The following is a 22,353-nucleotide window of genomic DNA, read 5'->3' on the forward strand; positions in this document are numbered from 1 at the left end:
GGTCGAAATCTTCGTATAAGTTTACTATTATCGTCTCAAATACAGACACACCGCGATAACAGACTGACCATAACACTATCATCGACTAAAGCTTTACAAATCTAATAATTAATTAAAGTTATTATAGATAATACTTTAATTGTGACATGATCAGTGTTTAGTAAATAATAAACTCAGTTTTTTTCAGTCTTCTGCCTAAGACAGGTGTCGAAAAAGTTACATAATCTCATTTGCCATCATTGCGAATATTTCATTCAGCACGACTCAGCGATTTTCCAATTATCAGGTAAATATTTAAAGTTTTTTCGCGTGGACCCCCCCACGTATGTCACATGATATATCTTAAAACAACACTTCAAATAATATCTTAAGTGCGATAAGATGCTTATGCTTACTTTAAATGTTTTCGATTCAAAATTTTGGATTCGTTTCAAAATATATGACGTGGTGTTATATTGTGTTGGTTAATAATCGTAGTGAAATATAAAATTGAGTAAGTGTCTTAAAATAAAATAATTATTAAATAATGCTAGGCACTAAAGGAATAAAACAAAACAAATATTTAAATGTGTTTCATTGAGTCAACATCAAACTGACTATTAAATTAAATCTTTTAGATTTATTAGACAAGTATCAGAAATGAATTCTAATTACAAGATGATAAACGATTGAATTAATGTGAAGCAGTAGTTACTATCAACAATTGAGTTTTAGAAATTGATGTCGGTTTTGTTAATGTTTATCGATATTTTGTGTTGATGTCGATTAAAACTAAATATGGCTTTGGTTTTCGACTTTTAGAAAGAAGGATGAAGAAGTTACTCCTAGTTCTCCTGCTCACCACATGTTGCTGGGCGGGGCAGCCGCGAGTGGACCCGCTGGTGTCCACCTCGAGGGGGTTGATCAGAGGGCTGCGCGCGGAGGACGGGGACTACGACATGTTCCTGGGGATACCATACGCTGTGGTGGATGAAAATAAACCTTTTGGGGTGAGTTTAAACATGTTGTGCTTTGTTTCGCATTGTGATCTTCCTCCATACCTTTCTATCTGACGTCATTCCACAATAAACATCTTTGCACCCTCTATCCATCGTTTCCTTGGTCGTCCTCTTCCCCTATATCCATCCACATCCATACTCAACATCTTCCTCACTACACGCTTCACATTATTTACCTATCCATTCTCGTTATACCACACATTCACAAGTAGTTTTTATCTACCAAATATATGAAAATAATTCATGTCATAACTTTTTAGGCAGCCACGCCACACCCCGGCTTCAGCGCTCCATTCGACGCGTACCACGACGGCGTCCAATGTCTCCAGAGCGCTGGAAACACCGTCAACGGCACCATACAATGCTTGCAGCTCAACGTATACGTACCGAATAAGGCCAACACCGCCCGCACTCTGCCAGTAATAGTCTACATACACGGCGGAGGTTTCGGGCGCAACCACAAAGGATTGTCTAACCTGTCTCCAAAGTTTCTGATCAAGCATGACGTCATCATGGTTTCCTTGAATTACAGATTAGGGCCTTACGGGTTTCTGTGTGTGAGTGAACCCGGTTACAGTAACCAAGGGTTAAAAGATCAGCTGTTAGGTATACAGTGGGTAAAAGACAATATCGCAGCCTTTGGAGGTGATGTTAATGAGATCACTTTAATGGGACAATCTGCCGGAGCTATGAGTATAGATATACACATGTACACAAGCGAGAAACTGGCTAAGAGATTGATACTACACAGCGGTAACGCTTTAAATGCTTGGTTAGTTTTACCACAAAACGATAGCTTAGCGATACAGGTGGCTAAAGAAATAGGATTCACTGGTGATGGCATTAAAGAGGCATTAGACTTTCTGAGTAGTTCAGATCCTGCAGACGTTATAAAGACAATTGAAGGTCTCAACACGGACAGAAATCCAATTTCAAGACCTTGTGTAGAACCTGAAGGAGACGGCGCAGTATTAACTGATTTCCCTGAAAATCTAAAACCGAAAGTCAAAGGAATGGACATCATTATAGGGCACGCAAACAAAGAAATTATGTTCTTATATCCGGACTCTGATAAAGAATTTTACAGCAATTTCAAATTCGGTCAAGAATTAATCGGCGGTTTGGACGCGGCGTACGATGAGGAAATTGTAAAACAGTTTTATATTGGTGATGAGAGACCTGGAGAACATTTAAAGGATGTTCTGCTAGATTACGGATCAGACTTCATGTTTGTACATCCGACCGAAAGATCTATAAACAGATATCTGGACGCCGGCGCGAATGTGTATCGGTTTGTGTTCTCATATGAAGGAGGAAGGAACAGGAACAAAAATCGCAAACACTTGATGTCACCGGGCGCTTCTCACGGGGATGACATTGGCTACTTATTCGGCATGGACATGTATCAGAATCAAGCGATAACTGTAAAGGATCAGGAAATTATTGATGCGATGACTCAAATGTGGACCGACTTCGTTAAATACGGGTGAGTGGCAAATTTTAATTCTAAGTTTAATCAGAGTAACGCACGCAGTTCTTTAAAAACTAAAGCGTGATAGATTGGTGGTATGGCCGTTGGACGACTAAGGCGAAGGTTTGAATCCATGTAAAAATATCTTGTAGAATTGCAGTCTATTTATCGAATTTGTTATCAGTCGCTCACACGGTGAAGATATAACCTAAAATTGTTAGGACTCCGTCACACCTGAGATTTTCTCAAGGGTGTTAAAACCACTTCAGCCTTCGAGCGTGTGACTTAGAATTACATTGAAGGGTAACGCCACTCTTTGCCTTGAAACTTGTCTTGACCCTCACACTAAAGTAATGTACCTATTCCAGTGACCCGACGCCAACGCCGCCCGCAGTGCTAGGCCAGCGCTGGCGCGCGGTGGACGCGGCGCAAAGACCGTACCTGAACATCGGGTCGCCGCTCGCGCTCGGCAGCCGCCCCTTCCACCACAGGATGGCCTTCTGGGACCTCTACTACAAGTTACACGGGGACCATGTACTAGGGTATAGAGCATAAGTCTTTAAATCAAGATGTCTATCATTGACTGTTTACTCACGTTTTTAGATAAGAGTTATTCTCGCCTCTTAATCGCGACTGATTGACGTGTGTTAAGTTAACCGCCATTGATAAATTCACCTTACGAACATAGGTTGTGTTCAAACTATAGGTATATTCATCCTCCGATTGTTGGAAGCATCTAGGAGTGAACGAAAAATGGAATATGGAGATACAATAAACAGTATAACACTCGTCCGAGTAACATTTAGCAGCTGACAGTACATTTTAGTTTGAACTTGGCTTTTCTAAAAAAAATTGGATTAGATTGAATGTTCAGGGTTCCAACACAGGTGGACCTCCAGCCACAACCACAAAATGCTTCCACCAATATATTTACTTACTGTACGTTGATCAAAATTTATAAGCGAAAGTGAGTAAGGACAGTTTCTAGCGATCAGTGAGTTTCAATAAAATGATTGAATAGAGAATAACCGTTTATTTTGGTTGTAGACGGTGGCAGCGTGTGGCGACCCTTAGAATCTAAATTTTGTATGTAACAATTTGTGTATTTAATAAGTATGAATAAATGTGATATTTTAGACTCCTTTTTATTTTATTTTTTAGTAGTGTCCTAATGCAATGTTAAGTATAGTAGTGTTCTCTCGTAGCCCGATGGACACGACTAGGGTCTCAAAACCTGTGATATTTATTTTAAAAACTCAACAACATTTGAAATTTCTTTATGTGCCTTGGGATCGACCTAGAGACTTACATCTTAACAGCCTTGCGGCCTTGCCTTATCAAAACTATGCTAGTTTGATTTAGTCAATAAAACCAGAGGACATATAATGCCAATAAAATAAATACTATTCCTGCCATACATATCCACCAAGACTTATCCACAATATCCACTGGTATTAATACCCTAAAATGTTTCGTGCCGTATTTAAGACACGTGTTGGAGTGGAGACCACGTTTAGGCAAACGTAGTGTAGGACGCCCTGCGGCACGATAGACCGATGATTTGAAGAAGGTGGCTGGCAGCGGGTGGATGCGGGCTGCCCAAGACCGGGATGGTTGGCGTTCATTGGGGGAAGCCTACGTTCAGCAGTGGACGGCGATAGGCTGAGATGATGATGATGATGTATTTAATACTTTTTATTAATTTAGACCAGAAGGAACGAAAAATGGGGGAAGTCTATGAACTTTGGTATACAAGCTAACGGTTATAATGAGCAACGGTACGAAAGCGATTGGAATGAAGTTTAATTTCAGTTATAATTCAAGTTATTATGTAACCAAGTACGTTAGGTGCATCCGCTTCAGCTGTCAAAATATAATATCTAAAGATGTCACTTGAAATAATATCTATATTCGATAAGATACTCGTCTATTTATAAAATGCATTCGTTTACAAAAGTTGACTCGATGCAAAACTGTGTGATTTTGAATCGTTGTGTAATATAAAATAGAGTAAGTATTTTTAATAATATTTTTCTACTATGTTTCACAATGGATACAAAACGATTTAGTTTTTTAAAAAACCATGTTGGTAATTACTTACCTAATATTATCATTGTGAGTCTTCAAATAAAAGATCTTGGAGAACATCTGATTTCTTATAGTACCTAATGCAAATGGCTATGAATGTCACACAATCAATTAGCTTTTTGCTTGACTATTTTAGGTATATCGTTGAAATCCAAATATAACTCTGTTTGCAGATAAAGAGATTAAATAAGAATATGAAGAAACTCTTCCTAGTTTTACTGATCACCACATGTTGCTGGGCGGGGCAGCCACGAGTGGACCCGCTGGTGTCCACCTCGCGAGGGCTGATCAGAGGGCTGCGCGCGGAGGACGGGGACTACGACATGTTCCTGGGGATACCATACGCTGTGGTGGATGAAAATAATCCATTTGGGGTGAGCTTGACGTACCAAATTAATATTATAACGTATGATCTGTTTCCACAGTCCGTTTCAAAGGAGGCTTTGAAAATTGTCTTTTCCTTGAAATAGATGCACTTAGTACAGTACACATAACGCTTAGTCTGATAATCTTCCGTCTCGAATCATATCTTATCTGCACTGCCTTATCTTTCGTATGTTTTAACATTTTCCCTAAAACCTACAACACGTTCCAGCCGGCCTCGCCGCATCCCGGGTTCGACACCCCGTTCGACGCGTACCACGACGGCGTCCAATGCGTGCAAACAGCTGGCAACACTGTTATCGGCACGTTACAATGCTTGCAGCTCAACGTGTACGTACCGAACAAGGCCAACTCTGCCCGCAAAATGCCGGTAATAGTCTACGTTCATGGTGGAGGATTTGCGTGGAACCACAAAGGGATGTCCAGCCAATCTCCGAAGTTCTTAATCAAACACGATGTGATCATCGTCTCCCTGAACTACAGACTAGGTCCTTACGGATTCTTGTGTGTGAGTGAACCCGGTTACAGTAACCAAGGGTTAAAAGATCAGCTGTTAGCCATACAGTGGCTGAAAGAGAACATAGCAGCCTTTGGTGGTGATTCGAATGAGATTACATTAATGGGACAATCTGCTGGAGCTATGTGCTTAGATCTACTTTTATATACAAATGAAAAACTGGCTAAAAGAGTGATACTACACAGCGGTAACGCTCTCAATACTTGGTTGGTTGTTCCACAGAATGACAGCTTAGCTATCCAAGTGGCTGAGGAACTGGGCTTTACTGGTGATGGTATTAAAGAGGCATTAGACTATCTGAGTAGTTCAGGTCCTGGTCAAGTTGTACAGACAATTGAAGGTCTCAATACCGGTCGGAATGCGCTCACAAGACCTTGCTTAGAACCTGAAGGAGAAGGTGCGATATTAACAGAGTTTCCCGAAAATCTAAAACCGAAAGTCAAAAACATGAACATTATCATAGGGCACGCAAATAAAGAAATGATGTTCTTATACCCAAATGCTAACAAAGACTTTTACAACAATTTTCGATTTAGTCAAGAATTAATCGGAAGCTTTGATGAGGCTTACGATGAGGATATCGTCACACAATTTTACATCGGAGACGAGAAACCTGGAGAACATTTACAAGATGATATTCTAGATTACGGATCAGACTTCGTATTCGTTCACCCGACAGAAAGATCTATAGATAGGTATCTAGACGCCGGCGCGAATGTGTATCGCTTTATGTTCACATATGAAGGCGGAAGAAACAGAAACAAGGACCGCATGAATCTGACGTCATCTGGCGCGTCACATGGAGACGACCTTGGCTACCTGTTCGACATGGACACCTACGAGGGTCAGGAGATAAGTGAAGAGGATCAGCAAGTTATTGATGTCATGACTCTAATGTGGACTGACTTTGTTAAATACGGGTGAGTTTCCAGCTACAATGATTGAAATTGTAGCGTTATTATATGCGCTGTGTCGGTGAAGATAATATATTATCATTTCTTCTTCTTCATACCGGTCCCTCATATCTGGAGATCGTGGTTAGTATCAGGGCAACATTTGGCGCTAATGATCTGTCTCTCTCTGAAGAGTCTTTTACTTGATCGGGCCATCTGGTTGGCGAACGTTCGCGCGATCATCAAATTTTCATCGCTTCTGCGTACTATATGGCCGAAATAAGATAGAATTCTTTATTGGTAAATGAAATATCATTTCTAATCTTGTCAATAAATCATCGAGAATAGTTGAAGGACCTGTCTATGTATCTATTCCAGTGACCCGACGCCGTCGCCGCCCGCAGTGCTAGGGCAGCGCTGGCGCGCGGTGGACGCGGCGCGGAGAGTATACCTGGACATTGGAGCGCCACTCGCGCTCGGCAGCCGCCCCTTCCACCACAGGATGGCCTTCTGGGATCTCTATTTCCAGTTGCATGGGAACCATGTCATCGGTTATAAACCCTAAAGAGACCTTTCTAGGAGATTTTTCTTCTGTAATGAAAGAATTGTTTGAGCCCCTATAAATGTTTTTTGGGATGATGACAAGTTTTTTTTATGTCCATGATGTCCATGATGTATTAGTTATTTATAGCAAAGGATACATGTTATGTATGAATTTAATTAAACATGAGATTTGTTCAATAATGTTGTTTTTTTTTGTTCCCTTTTCGTTCTGATTAAGACTCGTTAATTTAATCATATCTTACAAATGTTAATTAACGCAGAGCATGTCACAAATCATTTTTTTTTTTGCAAATTCATACCTTAAGGGACTTAGAAAGGGTTTAGTTTCATACGATACGAGCGTTTGGAGTTATACCCCTCAATGAGTCCAAGCGAGTAGAACTGCGTTTGAAAGCTTGTATGATGTAGAATTCGATAGTGTAGTAGTTATTTGATCTGTAATCAATACATAAAATAAATCAAAGTAGCCATTTCATGTCTTAATGTAAGTTTATTATAATGTTTTACCGATAAGTTAGATTATAGGACCTTATTCTAGTTTTGCACCGTATAAAAATGAGAGAACGTATGTAATTTTGAAAAACGTGCATAAAAAATGCCTATTATTTACAGTTTCCAAACGTGTGCACTCTCTGTTCCCGCGCTCTCATAGCCCGATGGGTTAGCAATCTGACACGACCGGAGCGAGACCAGGCGCAGGACATACATTGTTACATGCATTTTGAAACTTCCATGTATCCATGCTATGTTTATTATATCTAAAACGCTTGCAAAATCAATAAGGTCGGCTCGAGCCGTTAAAACAAATCCAAAAAAATAACATTTGACAGTCTGCAGTCTTAGCACTAGACTATACGTTATTGTAAAGGGTTACTATAAAATTTGCAATTGTTTAAAACAATTTAACTTACTTGAAAATAATAAAACATTTCAAATTATGCTTTTTCGTCTGTTATTTGATTATCATCTCATCACGTAAACGATTTTATTTAATGTGCACATGTTTTAGCAAAAAAAAACGTTTTATTATATTAAAGCAATTTATGTAAGGTTTAACTAAAATCGCGCGATGTCTTCAAATAGTGGAGAAAAAACCTGTGGGAATAACCCTCAGAATGATTCAAGATTATTGACCTTCGCTTCAATGCTAAAATCAATTTGAGATGTGAAGCGCTAAGTGGACTTGATTTGAATAAGTTTAGAGTTCCGTATCTAAAAGATAAAATCACGTATTGTTTTGATTATCCGGACGTTTATTCTTTCGTCTGTCTCCAGGCTCTCGTGATCTGTTAAAGCTGAAGGTTTAATTTTTTATAGATGGTGCTTTGTAATTGGCGTTATATTGGCAATGTATTTTTATTTGTTTATTCGTTCGGCACCTTCAGACCCGCGAATCGGACTCGCACCTAACTCAAAAAAACTCTAGGAAACTACCCATGATATGACAGTGACGTAATATTGACGCACTGGCACGTCAATAATGTGTTTAGATTATTGCTTTTCTGTAAATTGATTGTTAACTACCAAATTGGTTATGAAAGTCGCATGCGTCAATGTTATCGTAAAATTACATGCTTACTTCATGTGAAAAAAACGAGTACACCTGTTTTTTTTTAGATGAACCACCCTCTAGCCTTTGACTTGAATGTATCAAGTCAAAGGTCCAAGGGTGGGTTGCGCTCTAACATTCTTCATCATCATCATCAGCCCATATTCGTCGACTGCTGGTCATTGTACTCTCCAATTCCACGCCATCGAGATCTATCCTCGGCTGCTCGCATCCAGCTCCTGCCAGTCATCCCTCCATCGTGCCTGAGGTTGTACATTAATCATACGATAAACTAAACATTTATATTGGAGTCGCTGAGCCCAATATATCGCCCACAGCCTCTGCTCGCTGTTAGTCCTGCTGATGCATACCGTTCTACACTTACTACGAACCATCAAACTCCAAGTCCTAATCATTCGACACAACGCCGAAACAAAACTTAAAAATCTCTGTTGCGACGTTTACGCTGTGTGTGAAATGTGATGAAATGTTTATCAAATACCTGCATTAAACATAAGCTAGTGTGAAGTGACTCTTAGACAGGTGGCAGTCATAACAAATAAATATTCGTGACTGATAAAAAAGCCAAGCAAGATCATATTCCTATCTGTAATGCACGTGAAAACATAATCTATTACTCCATTGAGATATTGTATAATTTTATCTTATCGTTTTGCGCGGATAATAATGACTTTATACCCTAATCACATTTTTTACAAAAACGATAATAAGGTATTCGGTTTTTAAATGTTATGTCCATTATCATTAAGATATAACAATATGTTTTAACTACAAACCTAATGTATTTCATTTACCACGCCTAAACCATCGATCGGCAACTTAAACTCGTTTTAAAATTCTACCATTTGCCTTTTTCTGTCAACTGGTATCCCTTCCTAAGAACGTCAATGTCATTATATCATAATGTCAAAATCAACTGACATTGTACAATCGTTATCATTATCAATTGAGTGACTGAATATATTAATATTATAGAAATAAAAACAAATAATGACTGAAATAGTGTTAAAATAACAGTTAAACTACAAAATGGCGTTTCCTAAAATAGATGGTTATGTTGTGACTGAAAAGCTCGGCTCTGGAAGTTACTCAACGGTGTACAAGGCATATACAAAGGTATTTTTTTAGCTAAACAAAGAAATGTTTCTATGCAAATAGTGAAGTTTTATTTATTTAATACTATCTCTGCAGAGTACAATAAACCGTCGAGATCAAACACTAAGATTACGTATCTTTTTAACGAATATTAAGAGTCTTAAAGTAGGAAAACATCGAATGATATTTCAAAAGTGGGTCTCCAAAACTTGCATGTTTTATAAAGTTTTCGAATAAATTTCGCAGTCTAATAACTAACACGTAAACAATATGGAATTGATTAAGTATCTTTCTTTGAAAATACCGTCTTTACTAAAACTTACTCATAATACAATATTAATCATGTATTAAATAGAAATAAGGAAAAATCTACAAGAAATACTCATAAATCTTTCCAGGTGGGAGCCCGATCGGTAGTTGCAATAAAATGTGTGGACAAATCCCGTGTGAAGTACTCGGGGTCAGCAGTAGACAACCTGATTACGGAGATAAGACTTCTGAAGTCCCTGACGCACCCACATATAGTACAAATGAAGAATTTCACATGGGATGATAAGTAAGGACTAGTTTTATTAATTAATATCAGTCTCTAACTGCCCGGGTAAAGGTGTCTTTCAATAAAGAAAGTAAGTGTTCTCCTAAGATATCAAAAGTGAAAATTGAATTGAAACTACTTTTAAGGATTTTATCCGGGTTTAATTGTATTGTCTAATATTCACATAAGCCTAAGAAACCAAAATCAAAAATATTTTTATTTCTAATAGTCCTAAAAGTTCAAGAAACATTAGACTATAGAAGCAGTGATTCTATACTCCATTTGTCAAGGTATTTAAATAGAGTGAAACAATGTTGGTGTGACTTTTTGTCTAAAAACTCAGTTATAAATTGAATCACGATTAAAAATAAATATAAAACAATAAAAAAGATTACTAAATCTAATATACCACTGAAATATAACAGACATTTATTTATTTAATATATTTTCGAACAAAAAGAGACACCAAGACTGTTTACTTTGAGTTAACTGCCTAAACATATGGAGTATAGTTTTATAGTTTTAAAACCTCATTATTAAAACCTCTTTTTCACTGTCGACAATTTGGTATGACAAGGTTCTTTACAATGTTTTGTTCTGTTCTTACCTGTAATAATTATGAAAGAAACAACATTTAACATAGTAGGTCACATGTGGTTGGTAACTAAAAGATTTTTTACAGAAATATAATTTAACTTCTTCCATTTAACAGGACAATAACAGACTTACTTTTTCAAATTTTCTCAACCTATCAATGTCCAATAATACTGTTTATCGACCTCCCGACAATAATATTTATATTTTCCAGAAACATATACATTATAATGGAGTATTGCTGTGGTGGAGATATGTCGAAATACATTCACCGATACGGCAGGGTCCCGGAGAAACAGGTGAGTGATACACAGACAGTGTCATCATCATCCTAGCCTGGTCCCAACTATGTTGGTGTCGGCTTCCAGTCTAACCGGATTCAGCTAAGTACCAGTGTTTTACAAGGAGCGACTGCCTATCTGACCTCCTCAACCCAGTTACCTGTTACCCGAGCAACAAAATACCCCATGTAAAACACTGGTACTGCATTGCTGTTTTATTAAAGAAAATTCATTTTGTATTGTTATTAAAAATATTTAACGAAAAGTATTATGTTACATTTATATTACAAAATGGTGCCTTATTTTTATACCAGTAAAGTTTATTTTCTCTTGTAGCCAGTAGTATATACCAGTAAATAATAATGCATATTATTTCGCATCCAAGAAATTACTTAATCACTTTTTTATTTCAGGTTTTATATTTCCTACAACAATTAGCTTCTGCGCTCAAGTTTCTAAGAGAAAAAGGTGAGTTAATAACACCAGCCTGTAACTGTCCCACTGCAGGCCTCTCATACAGAGAACGAGCATTGATCACCACGCTTGTGAGCTGCCCCACGGTGGGCGCCATTACCGAAGCTGTTAATAACACCAGCCTGTAACTGTCCCACTGCAGGCCTCTCATACAGAGAACGAGCATTGATCACCGCGCTTGTGAGCTGCCCCACGGTGGGGCGCCATTACCGAAGCTGTTAACAACACCAGTCTATATTGGCCCAATGAAGGGCATAGACCAACCAGCCTGTAACTGGCCCACCGCTGGGCATAAATCATCTAGCACGAGCACTGATCAACACGCTTATGACCTGCCCCATGGTGGGCGCCATTAAATTTGCCTTTTATCCTATATCCTTATAAATCTATTACTATCATTTCAGGTGTAGTACATATGGACCTTAAACCTCACAACCTGTTACTCCACAAGGGATCAGATGGAAAATATATGTTGAAAGTAGCGGATTTCGGGTGAGCAGTGCCTTATACTAAGATTTTCTCTCTTTCCTACTCCGCCCAATTCTTCACTCACCATTACTCCTTCCCACTCCGCCTGACCGACAGGGAGGATCCCATTAAACACCCACTCCCTCAGTACTATTATCAGACTCTAACTGACTCAATCTAGACTATTCTAAACCTCCGTGCTAATGTCATTCAAGTTTTGCTCTCAGTCTATGGCAATACGTTGCAATCTTTCATACACAACTCAGCTAGCTACTTCCTAATCCGCATGACACCTCTCAAATGATCTAACAGCCGAGTGGTTCAGGTCACCACGACAAACCCACAGTGCGCGTCGTGTCGTGGGTTCGATCCCCGCTGGCTCCCCGAGAAATGCTTTTTCTGAGTCTTGGTGTTAACTAACTTAGTGTAAACCCTGTGGGAGTTGTTTAAAAAAAAACTCACGATAGTTACTACGCCGAACTCCTTATCACTAAACCCGCCTCTCTCTTCCTGCCTCTAGTTTCGCGCAGCACCTCTCGGCGGAGTCCGGGCGCTCGGTGCGCGGGTCGCCGCTGTACATGGCGCCCGAGATGCTGCGCGGACACTACGACGCCAGGGTCGACCTGTGGAGCGTCGGTGAGGACATAGCTACATTATATCAATGTATACTAGCTGACCCAGCAAACGAGGTTTTGCCTAATAAATTATTTCTAGTTGTATGTATTTTTTATACAACATTATTATAAAAATAAAAACAAAAAAAAATCGTTCAAAATTTAAAGAAAGAAAATTAAGGGTGAACAACCCCTATCACTTAGGGGTATGAAAAATAGATGTTAGCCGATTCTCAGACCAACTGAATACGCATATGAAATTTGGTAAAAATCGGTTAAGCCGTTTCGGAGGAGTACGGGAACTTACATATAGACATGAGAATTTTATATATTAGATCTAAATATATATAAATAGCTGATGACACTGCGATGTTAACCGCGCTTAAACTTGAAATTTCCTATAATCGAGGATAACAATTTACTCAACCAACTGTTTTAGTCGTAATTTTAAAATGTAATGACAACGACACTGACAGTAGCTATGTGTATGTATATATATATGTCGCGATTGTTTATAAATTTTTCCGTATTGTTACGTCACAAGCCCCCTCCTAAAGTTTAATCTTTGTCAATTTTAGTTTTTCTGAAAAAAAAAATCGTTACTAATACTTTTCAATTATATAACTGCGGACTAAATTACTTTTTTTCTTCTTATACCCAGTCATTATCCATTTTCAAAAGCGACTGACTGATATAATAATCTATCAGCATTCAGCCCAAACCACTGGACGGATCGGTCTTCAAGCTGAAATCTGCATGTAGGTATATGTTATCATTATGACGTAGGCACCCGCCAAGAGAGGATTTTCGTTTTTCTCCCCCCAAGGGGATGAGATGAAAATTGGTAGAATCTTCTTAGATTTCCAACTCATTATAATAACTAGATTTTACTCGCGGCTTTGCTTGCGTTAAAAAGTATTATTATTGCTTATGACTTAACTTTTGCTTAGCGTGTGAAAAAAAATATTGCCTAAAAAACTTCTTTGTACTTCGTTCCATTAGGTACTGATAGGTTACATCTTCCATCATCCCTTATTTTATCCCCTTGGGGGTAGAATTTATCAATTCCTAAGCGAACATCTTCCTCATAGTTTTTTCAAAGTTTCATCCCCTTGGGGGTATAATTTATCCGTCCTCTCTTAGCGTATGCTAAATTTCAACCTGATACCTCCCGTAGTTTCAGGCTGTGTGTTGATAGATCACTATGTCAGTCAATCAATTGAATTATATATAATTTAGATATATCGTAATACATTTATGTCCAGGTGTTATTATGTACGAGTGTCTGTTCGGCCGCGCTCCCTACTCCTCCAGCACTTTCAAGGAGTTGGTGGATAAAATACAGAGGCAGGCGCCTATTGAGGTAAGTTTTATTTGATTTGTAGCCTCTGTAAGCCCACTGTTGGGCAAAAGTTTTGCATGTGACTTTTAACTGTAGCTAGTTTATATTAAGCTTGAAAAGTATTAAAATGCAGTGTAAGAATACTATGTGAATATGGTATTATTTTTTAAGATCTCTTACTAAAGTATTTAATCCATGTATCGCGGGGGGTTTCACAAACATTCAAGTCACATGCACATGAAACCCAGACTCAGGACAAGCATTCTCGTGTTAACCACCATGTTTCAGAAGCACCTAAAGCGAACTTTAGTAGCTTCCTCTTAAACATTTACCCAAAACAAAAACTCATTGACCTCATTTTGACCCCCGACGCAAAGAGGGTGTTATTAACCAATAATGCAATAAGTTTGACTTGTCTATTACACTATAATACCCAAACGGAATGATCGATATTCTCATCATCATCATCACCTACCATTGTCCCAAATATTTTATTTGTTCCTTCTTCCATACCTTTCTATCTGACGTCATCTCACAAGAAACTCTTTGCAACCATATCTTCTTTCGACAACCATTCTAAGGGGTATCGTGTTGCCCAGGTAACTGGGTTGAGGAGGTCAGATAGGCAGTCGCTCCTTGTAAAACACTGGTACTTATGTGAATCCTGTTAGACTGGAAGCCGACCCCGACATAGTTGGGTAAAAGCTAGGCCGATGGAAAGTTTTAAAAGCATATATGATCCATCCATAGAATTTTCCATTTCCACCAGATCCCTCCGAAGTCTTCGATCTCTCCTGGCTGTCAGGACCTGCTGTCGCGGCTGCTGCAGCACGACCCTGACCGGAGGATCACGTACGAGGAGTTCTTCAACCATGAATACTTGGATCTGGAGCATATGCCGTCCAAGGAGAACTATGAGAAGGTGGGTCTAGGTAGACAGGTTTATAGTTATAGTTAGATATAACACTTTAATGTTTGATAGCTATTTTATTTGTGTCCGGCTTGCAGTTGAAGGATGAGCAATGCCATTTTGTTCATTTATTTTTAAGGTTCTTTATTTTAAGGGTATAAATTGGACTTTTACTGAGGTTCTGCTGTTATTTTAAATTGAGGAACTTAGTTTAAATAGAATATCATGATAAAGGGTTCGACATCTCCATTGGCAAATATACTTTTTCTTCCGACAAGTTATTTCTCGCGAATCTTGAAAAAAAACTGAAGATAGCAATTCCCCCCATTGTCATAATCATAATTCTTTATAATTCTTTATTTGTGAAACATAGGTTTTACATAGGTCTTATAATATAAATTGTTAGTACCACTATGTTCTACCTTTTACAAGGTGTACAAATTATAAATGGTAAATACATGCATAAATTAACAAACAGACGAATTTATCAAATATACATATGTTGTCTCGATGTCATGTCAATAATATAATAGAAAAAGTATTACTAGTTATTTTTTACATTACATATTTTATCTTAATTATTTTCTAACATTTGCATAGTCACCTTATGATATCAATGTCATTTAAATATTCCTCTACTGAATAGTATGTCTTTTCAATTAAGAATGACTGTAATTTTGCTTTGAATGATTTAGTATTTTCAATTGATCGAACACATTTTGGGAGTTTATTATAGATTTTTATTGCCATTGTGAAGATACTCTTGTGTAATAGGGCTGTTTTCGCTGGAGCCAAGTGCAGTGTACCGGCTCTACGATCGCTACTTACTTCTGAAAATTTGGTCCAGTTGCGCTTTACAAACATTGCGGTTTCAAATATGTACATAGACGGCATTGTTAACAATTTCAGATTTTTAAAATGAGGTTTGCAAGTATCAATCATACGTAGGTGACATATGGCTCTAATGCAACGTTTTTGAGCTTTAAAAACAGATTCTTTACCAGTTGCATTCCCCCAAAATATTATGCCATATCTCAGTGTTGAAGCGACTAACCCATGATATGCTGTGAGAACTGTAGCTTGATTTGTATTTTTACTTAACATATATAGCGCATACGCATACTGATTTAGTTTACTGCAAACTTTGTCAATCTGTGTACTCCATTTTAAAGTGTTTTCTATATATATTCCGAGAAATTTGGTTACATTAGACTCATTAATTTTTTTGGAATTGTATTCGATATTAAGATTTTTTCTTTTGTTTACTGTTTGACCGAAGTTCATAAATGTAGTTTTGTTTAGGTTTATTTTTAAGTTTTGTTGTTCTAGCCAAGTTACAAGAGATGTCAGGTTAAGGTTTATTTCTGAATCGGTGGTATCAAAGTTGTCATTGTCAAACACTACTGTACTGTCGTCAGCAAACATTGTCATGGGAAATTTTGTTGCTGATGGAAAATCATTAATATATATAATAAAGAGCAAAGGGGCTAGAGTGCTTCCTTGCGGAACTCCATGAATTACAGTTCGCATGTCCGATTTATAAGTAATTAAATTTTTAGATCTATTAGAAACTTTATTAATTACTGTCACCTGTTTACGATTAGTTAAGTATGACTCTAATAGTTTCGACAAGTTTCCTCTGACTCCATAAGCGTAGAGCTTACTTATAAGAATTTTGTGGTCCACGTAGTCGAATGCCTTTGTCATATCCATGTAAAGGGCTTGTACAGGAAGGCCTTTGTCAACTCTAGTCATTATCAAATGGAGAAAATCATATATCGCCACATCTATGCATTTGTTTTGTCTGAATCCGTGTTGTACATCCGTAAATAAATTATACTTTTCAAAAAAACTATTTAGGTTATTACTTATTACTTTTTCAAATATTTTTGAAAATACTGAGACTAGAGCGATAGGCCTATAACACGACATGTTTTCTTTATCCTCTTTCTTAAATAGAGGTTTTATAACTGATACTTTTAGTTTTTCTGGAAAGATGCCACTTACAATGCAATTATTTATTAAATAGCTTAGTACAGGGGCAATAAGAAAGGACACGTATTTTACTATATTAGTGCTGATATCATCATAGCCTGTGCTAGTTGTGTTTTTTAGATTTATTATGATGTGATGTATATCTTGTGGTATGGTAGGCTGCATAAACATCGTATCTGGTTTGTTGTTAAGAACAGGTTTGTTATTCGTAACTTTAGTGGGCTGCACTTGATCAGCATAGAAGTTGTTAAAAGCTTGCGCGATCGTATTTGGGTCTGTTATTATTCGGTTATTAACTTTAATTCGATTAATGCTTTCGTGAGGGTAATTATTTTTAAGTTTATTTATTACTTTCCACATAGCTTTACATTTATTCCCAGCCATTTTTATGAAGTTATTGTTTTGCGATTTTTGTGTGAGTTGAATTATCTTTTTGAGCCTTTTTGATATTAATTTAAAGTTTTCTTTATTTTTCTGGGTTGGTGATAACCTATATTTCCATAGTAGTTCTCGTTTTCTTTTGCTACAGATCCTGATACCACGGCTTACCCATTTTGGTTTTATTTTTGCAGTTATTTTGACCCTTACTTTCGGAAAGCACAAATTATAAAAAAGTGAAAATATGTCATGGAATTTACTGAAAGCTATGTTTGGATCTGTTTCCTCGTAAACTTCTGTGAAACTAATATTCCTAAGGCAGTCAATAAATTTATTCATGTTATCTTTAGAAAAGTCGCGCTTTGTTATATACCAATAGTTAAGTCTACATGTCTTTTTAACAGGACAATGTAGAAGTTGTGCCGTGTGATCTGAGATTGCTAATTCATGTATTTCGCTCTTACATCCCCTTACATTATGTAGATAATTGTCTATACACGTACCACTGCTTAAACGAGTTGGTGTTTTTATTTGGAGTTTTAGGTTAAAACCTTTCAAAAACTGCTGAAATTGTTGCGAGTATGAAGTTTTCTTTAAAATATCGATATTGAAATCACCGCAGATAATACATTTTTTGTTGCTCTTAAATGCAAATAGGTTAAGAATACTCTCTAGACCGTTAAGAAATATATCAAAGTTATTTTTTACATTCTTACTTAATGGAATTCTATAAACACAGATCAGTATTATATTATGCTCTAATAACTCTATGCCACAGCATTCATAAACGTTAGGTACGCTATACTTGGCAATGTTGTCAAAAATTGTCCCTGAAGTCTTTGAAACGAATCCAGACGATCTTCCATTAAGTTTACAGTAATTAATATTAATATTAATATATCCTGGGACAACTCACACACGGTTATCTGATCCCAAGCTAAGCAGAGCTTGTGTTATGGTAACCAGACAACTGATAAACTTACTTATATATTTCTAAATACATACATATTATAGATAAATTACACCCAGACACCAGAACAAATGATCATGCTCATCACACAAACATCTGTCCTGGGCGGGAATCGAACCCACGACCTCCGGTGTAGCAGTCAGGGTCACTAACCACTAGACCAACAGGCCCGTCAAACAAGTAGTATTATTTAGTAATATTTTAGTAATATTATTATGATTGTACAAGCGTGATTGTACAACTATACACGACTTAAAATGACAATGATTTTTGCGTGAAAGAGTAAAACACATCCATACATACAAACTTTCACGTTAATAATAATTCATAGTAGGATAATAGTAGGATTGTATGCCAGTACCCCGAGACCCTATTGGCTGTCCATCGGTGACTCGAAGTCGCGTGCCAGGGAGGAGCTGCTGGGGTCCCTGGACAAGGTTCCGTGGGGGCGCCCCTACCGTTGGGTACGGGGCAAGTTGCGTCCCTGGGCGCCCCCAGTGGCCCAGGGCATGCAGCCCCAGTTGCTAGAGGCGGTGGTGTCGGCCCTCTTCCCTGAGCGGACGGAGCAGAGATGAGAGCAGCCGTGTCGCCACTCCGGGCGAAAAACACGGCGCCCGGACCCGACGGAGTTCCCGGTCGAGCTCTCGTCCTGGCTGTGAAGGAGCTAGGGCCCCAGCTGAGGGGGCTCTTCACGGCATTTCTCGAGCAGGGTCAGTTTCCCAGTTTGTGGAAGGAGGGGCGCCTCGCGGACTCGCCGTCCGCATACCGGCCCATAGTATCCTCACAAATGAGGAAGTGTCGGCGCGCGCCTCTGAGGCGGTACACAGGGTAGGCAAACACCTCACTACCCCGTGCACGAGGCGAGGCCCGGACTCACCGGGCCAGCACTAGTGCGGGGCTGCGGAAAAATTTGGACTCCCGCGGCCCCGCGTGCCTACGTGCGAGGAGCCACACCGGGGGGTTTCAGCCGGTAAGAGTCCGGCACACCCCTCCGCCTCTCCCCAGGCCTATGAGGATTCCTCATAGGCATGACCGCTTAATTTGTAAGCCCGGTAATGTTGGAGGTTGTGCTACTCGTTGGTGACGTAGGTCGCGTTATATGGGGAGTAGATTGAATCAGGCTTGCTTGACTATCCCACCTGATGATATTTTTGTCAATTTTTTTACGGTCACTACAAACTTTATCCCAGATGTTCAATGGTATGGTATGGTCTAAAGTTAGTCTTCACCGAGTACCCTGTGCTTGGCGCAGGCGGTGTCGCTGATCAAGCGCGCCATCTCGCTGGACGCGGCGTGCGAGTGGCGCGCGGCGCTGGGCGCGTACGGCGCGTCGCTGGCGCTGCTGGTGCCGGCCGCCGCCGCCGAGGCCGACGCGCTGCGCCGCGCCGCGCTCGCCGACAAGCTCAGCAGGTCGGGGCTACTCATGCACACAGCTACACCGACATCAATATATCATCATCACCATCACTATCGGCATCATCAACACTGTTCATCTCTCTATTAGGGACAAAAAAAGAGTTGAATAACCGTATACTCAGTAAGAACTTTGTTAACCAACCCCATAGGGATTTTGACTAAAAATTCTGTTTCGTCCGTCAGTAAGATTTGCAATAACTATTGGATACCTTTTTTCTATTTGATCTCTTAAACACATTCGTCGGCCATTGTAAATAGTAGAATCGGGGCCATTTTATGTGCCTCGCTACACAATAATTAAATACCTTTACTGCGGGACTCGTTTCTTTAATATAAATAATGTTTTCTAGGTATATGGATAGAGCTGAAGAATTGAAGGAGTTTCTGAAGACTGGCAACATGAGGCAGAACACAGCTGGTGTTGAACAGGGGACTGGAGTAAGCGGGATCAATAGTAGTATAAATAATGGTGAGTCTTAGTTATTTATAAATGTTAGATATTAATTTATAAACATTTTTTTATGAGATGATCATAATTTTGCCACAGTTTTGCCTGTATCCACAAGTTTTTATTTGAAGTAGGCCGTTTCTCAGGCACTTTTAAACCGTTACATTACTGACTCTAGTTACACGGTTCCAAAGTGTCATTCTCATGGAGAAGAACCGGCAAGAAACTCCATTAGGTACTGTTTTCAAAATAAAATATCATAAACACAAATATTTTTGTGGCGTTGTACCTCTTAAACGGTTAAACCGATTTGGATGCAAATTCTTTTATTTAAAAGATGATTTTCTATCGATAGTTCATAGACATGTTCTACCGAAATCGGTCAAACCTTTTCAAGACTAAGTTTTTTTTCTGAAAGTGTTGTTATATATTTTCTCGCTGTGTGTGCCTATGTACATATGTCTGAGGCACCGTAGCTCCTAAACGGTTGAACCAAATTGAATGCATTGTTGAATTTCGAGGGTTTTTAAATTTACCTTGTATAAGAAAGTTGAACTGAATAGGTTAGTTAATGAATTCTTTCAATATAGCTTTGCCTATTTTGATAAAATCCTGTTTTACTATAGGTCAACCAAGCCAACAGATAGTAAGCTGTAATCCGTTCGTCTGCGCCGCTCAGACCAGTTCTAGAGAAGACGGCGTCAGACAAACGGACGACGGACAGACGGACAGAATAGACGAGATTGTCGAACATGTAAGTATTATGCCCAACGCTGGGCAAACTTCGAAAAAATTTCTTCTGTTATTTGACATCTTGACTGTGTTTGCCCAATGTTGGGCAAAGATATCTCTGTATTCTTTCTATCTACCCTATGTTTTTCCCAACTAAAACTGCGTTAGATCGTTTACTAACTTTTTTCCCACAGAGTCATACAGTTGGGGAAAAAACACTTACCTTACTTTTCAATATACACAGCTATTATACCTACACTAGCTGTTGCCCGCGACTTCGTCCGCGTGGTTAGAAGATATAAGTTATAATTTATACCTGCCCTGATTTTTTCACATTTTCCTTTGTATCTTCGCTCCTATTAGTCGTAGCGTGATGGTATATAGCCTAAAGCCTTCCTCGATGAATGGTCTATTCAACACAAAAAGATTTTTTCAATTTGGACCAGTAGTTCCTGAGATTAGCGCGTTCAAACAAACAAACAAACTCTTCAGCTTTCTATATTAGTATAGATGAAAGGTCTTCAAATATTACTGATCTATACATTTTTGTCAAATATCAAGCTACATAACTATTCAATATTTCTCTTCTGCTTCCTTCTAGAAGGAGCCTCCCCCCTCCGCCCCTCCCTCCAAGCCGCACCTGCTCCGGCGTCTGTTCGGCCGCCAGCCCTCCATACCGTACCTGGACGCTAAAGACTGCAGCATCGTGAGTATAGCAGCAAATTATACAGGTCAAGCAACTGTAGGCTAGGACGCGAAATTGATGGGCGACCGTATTTCCTTACTTAAATACTTGAAACTATGGCATTTGGTTCCTGAGCATGTCTGCTGTATAGGTTAAGCATCTCTAGGCTAGGCCACGAAATGGATGGGTGACCGTAACCAATACTTGGACGAGTAATGCTGTCACACAAAAAATAATCGATAAATTGAACTATCTCTAGTGTTTATCGAAATTTCCTGACTAGTTTCGGACCTAAACGGAGTCAGTTTGACTCACTCGTCGCCGCGTCAGCTCATGATTAAGGACTCCGGTTGGGTTCGAAACTAATCGGGCGATCCAAATAAATACGTCATCAACAATAATGAATCCAATTCACGAAAGTTTCTTAAAACCTATGTAATATAATTTTATTAATATTTGTTTAACAGACAGCGGACACGACACAAGAAAAACCAAAAATGGCGGCAGAAAATAACGACGGATGTAGAATTACATGATTATTATATTAAAAAGAATTTCCCTTCTCTATGTAACATTCGGCTCCCAGTCTCCCCGACAGCTGAACACCAGCATGTCACCTCGCGACTGTCTATCTGACAACACAACACATGTTACTGTAACACAGTATCACATAGTAAGACTGCGTCACAACTGTAATGACTTGACGACTGTCAAAGATGGTGTTATAGTAACAGAGAGACGATATAATGTGTGTGTTGATCCGTATTTTTATAAAATATATGAGTAGCTACTGCACAGGCATGAGGAGCTCATGGCTAAGCTATAGCCGCATAAGTGATTCGATCACAGGTTAAGCTATGCTTGACGCGGTTGGTCCGTAGATGGGTGACCATCTTTGTCATAACGAGTTCCTCCGTGTTTCGGAAGGCAC

At 38.8% G+C, this 22,353-nt stretch overlaps 3 protein-coding genes across 3 annotated transcripts; all 3 read left to right on the top strand.

The window, feature by feature from the left end:
* Window positions 1–267: 267 nt before the first annotated feature.
* Window positions 268–3,209, top strand: LOC113508843 (bile salt-activated lipase-like). Its single transcript, XM_026891988.1, has 4 exons — window positions 268–286; window positions 802–989; window positions 1,259–2,484; window positions 2,838–3,209. Exons 2-4 carry the CDS (start codon window positions 810–812, stop codon window positions 3,022–3,024), a joined length of 1,593 nt encoding a protein of 530 aa, XP_026747789.1. The 5' UTR covers window positions 268–286; window positions 802–809; the 3' UTR covers window positions 3,025–3,209.
* Window positions 3,210–4,405: 1,196 nt separating this feature from the next.
* LOC113508844 (bile salt-activated lipase-like) lies at window positions 4,406–6,990 on the top strand. The gene is made up of 4 exons (XM_026891989.1): window positions 4,406–4,479; window positions 4,731–4,931; window positions 5,153–6,378; window positions 6,730–6,990. The coding sequence occupies exons 2-4, from the start codon at window positions 4,752–4,754 to the stop codon at window positions 6,914–6,916; spliced, it is 1,593 nt and encodes a 530-aa protein (XP_026747790.1). The 5' UTR covers window positions 4,406–4,479; window positions 4,731–4,751; the 3' UTR covers window positions 6,917–6,990.
* Window positions 6,991–9,384: 2,394 nt separating this feature from the next.
* Window positions 9,385–22,308, top strand: LOC113508845 (serine/threonine-protein kinase ULK3). Its single transcript, XM_026891990.1, has 13 exons — window positions 9,385–9,601; window positions 9,979–10,136; window positions 10,924–11,008; window positions 11,404–11,458; window positions 11,869–11,956; window positions 12,453–12,568; window positions 13,812–13,909; window positions 14,658–14,810; window positions 19,394–19,551; window positions 19,908–20,026; window positions 20,632–20,759; window positions 21,339–21,443; window positions 21,890–22,308. The coding sequence occupies exons 1-13, from the start codon at window positions 9,515–9,517 to the stop codon at window positions 21,956–21,958; spliced, it is 1,419 nt and encodes a 472-aa protein (XP_026747791.1). The 5' UTR covers window positions 9,385–9,514; the 3' UTR covers window positions 21,959–22,308.
* The last annotated feature ends 45 nt before the right edge of the window (window positions 22,309–22,353 follow it).

This window comes from Trichoplusia ni, chromosome 3, assembly GCF_003590095.1.
Source record: "Trichoplusia ni isolate ovarian cell line Hi5 chromosome 3, tn1, whole genome shotgun sequence".
Taxonomy (NCBI): Eukaryota; Metazoa; Arthropoda; class Insecta; order Lepidoptera; family Noctuidae; genus Trichoplusia; species Trichoplusia ni.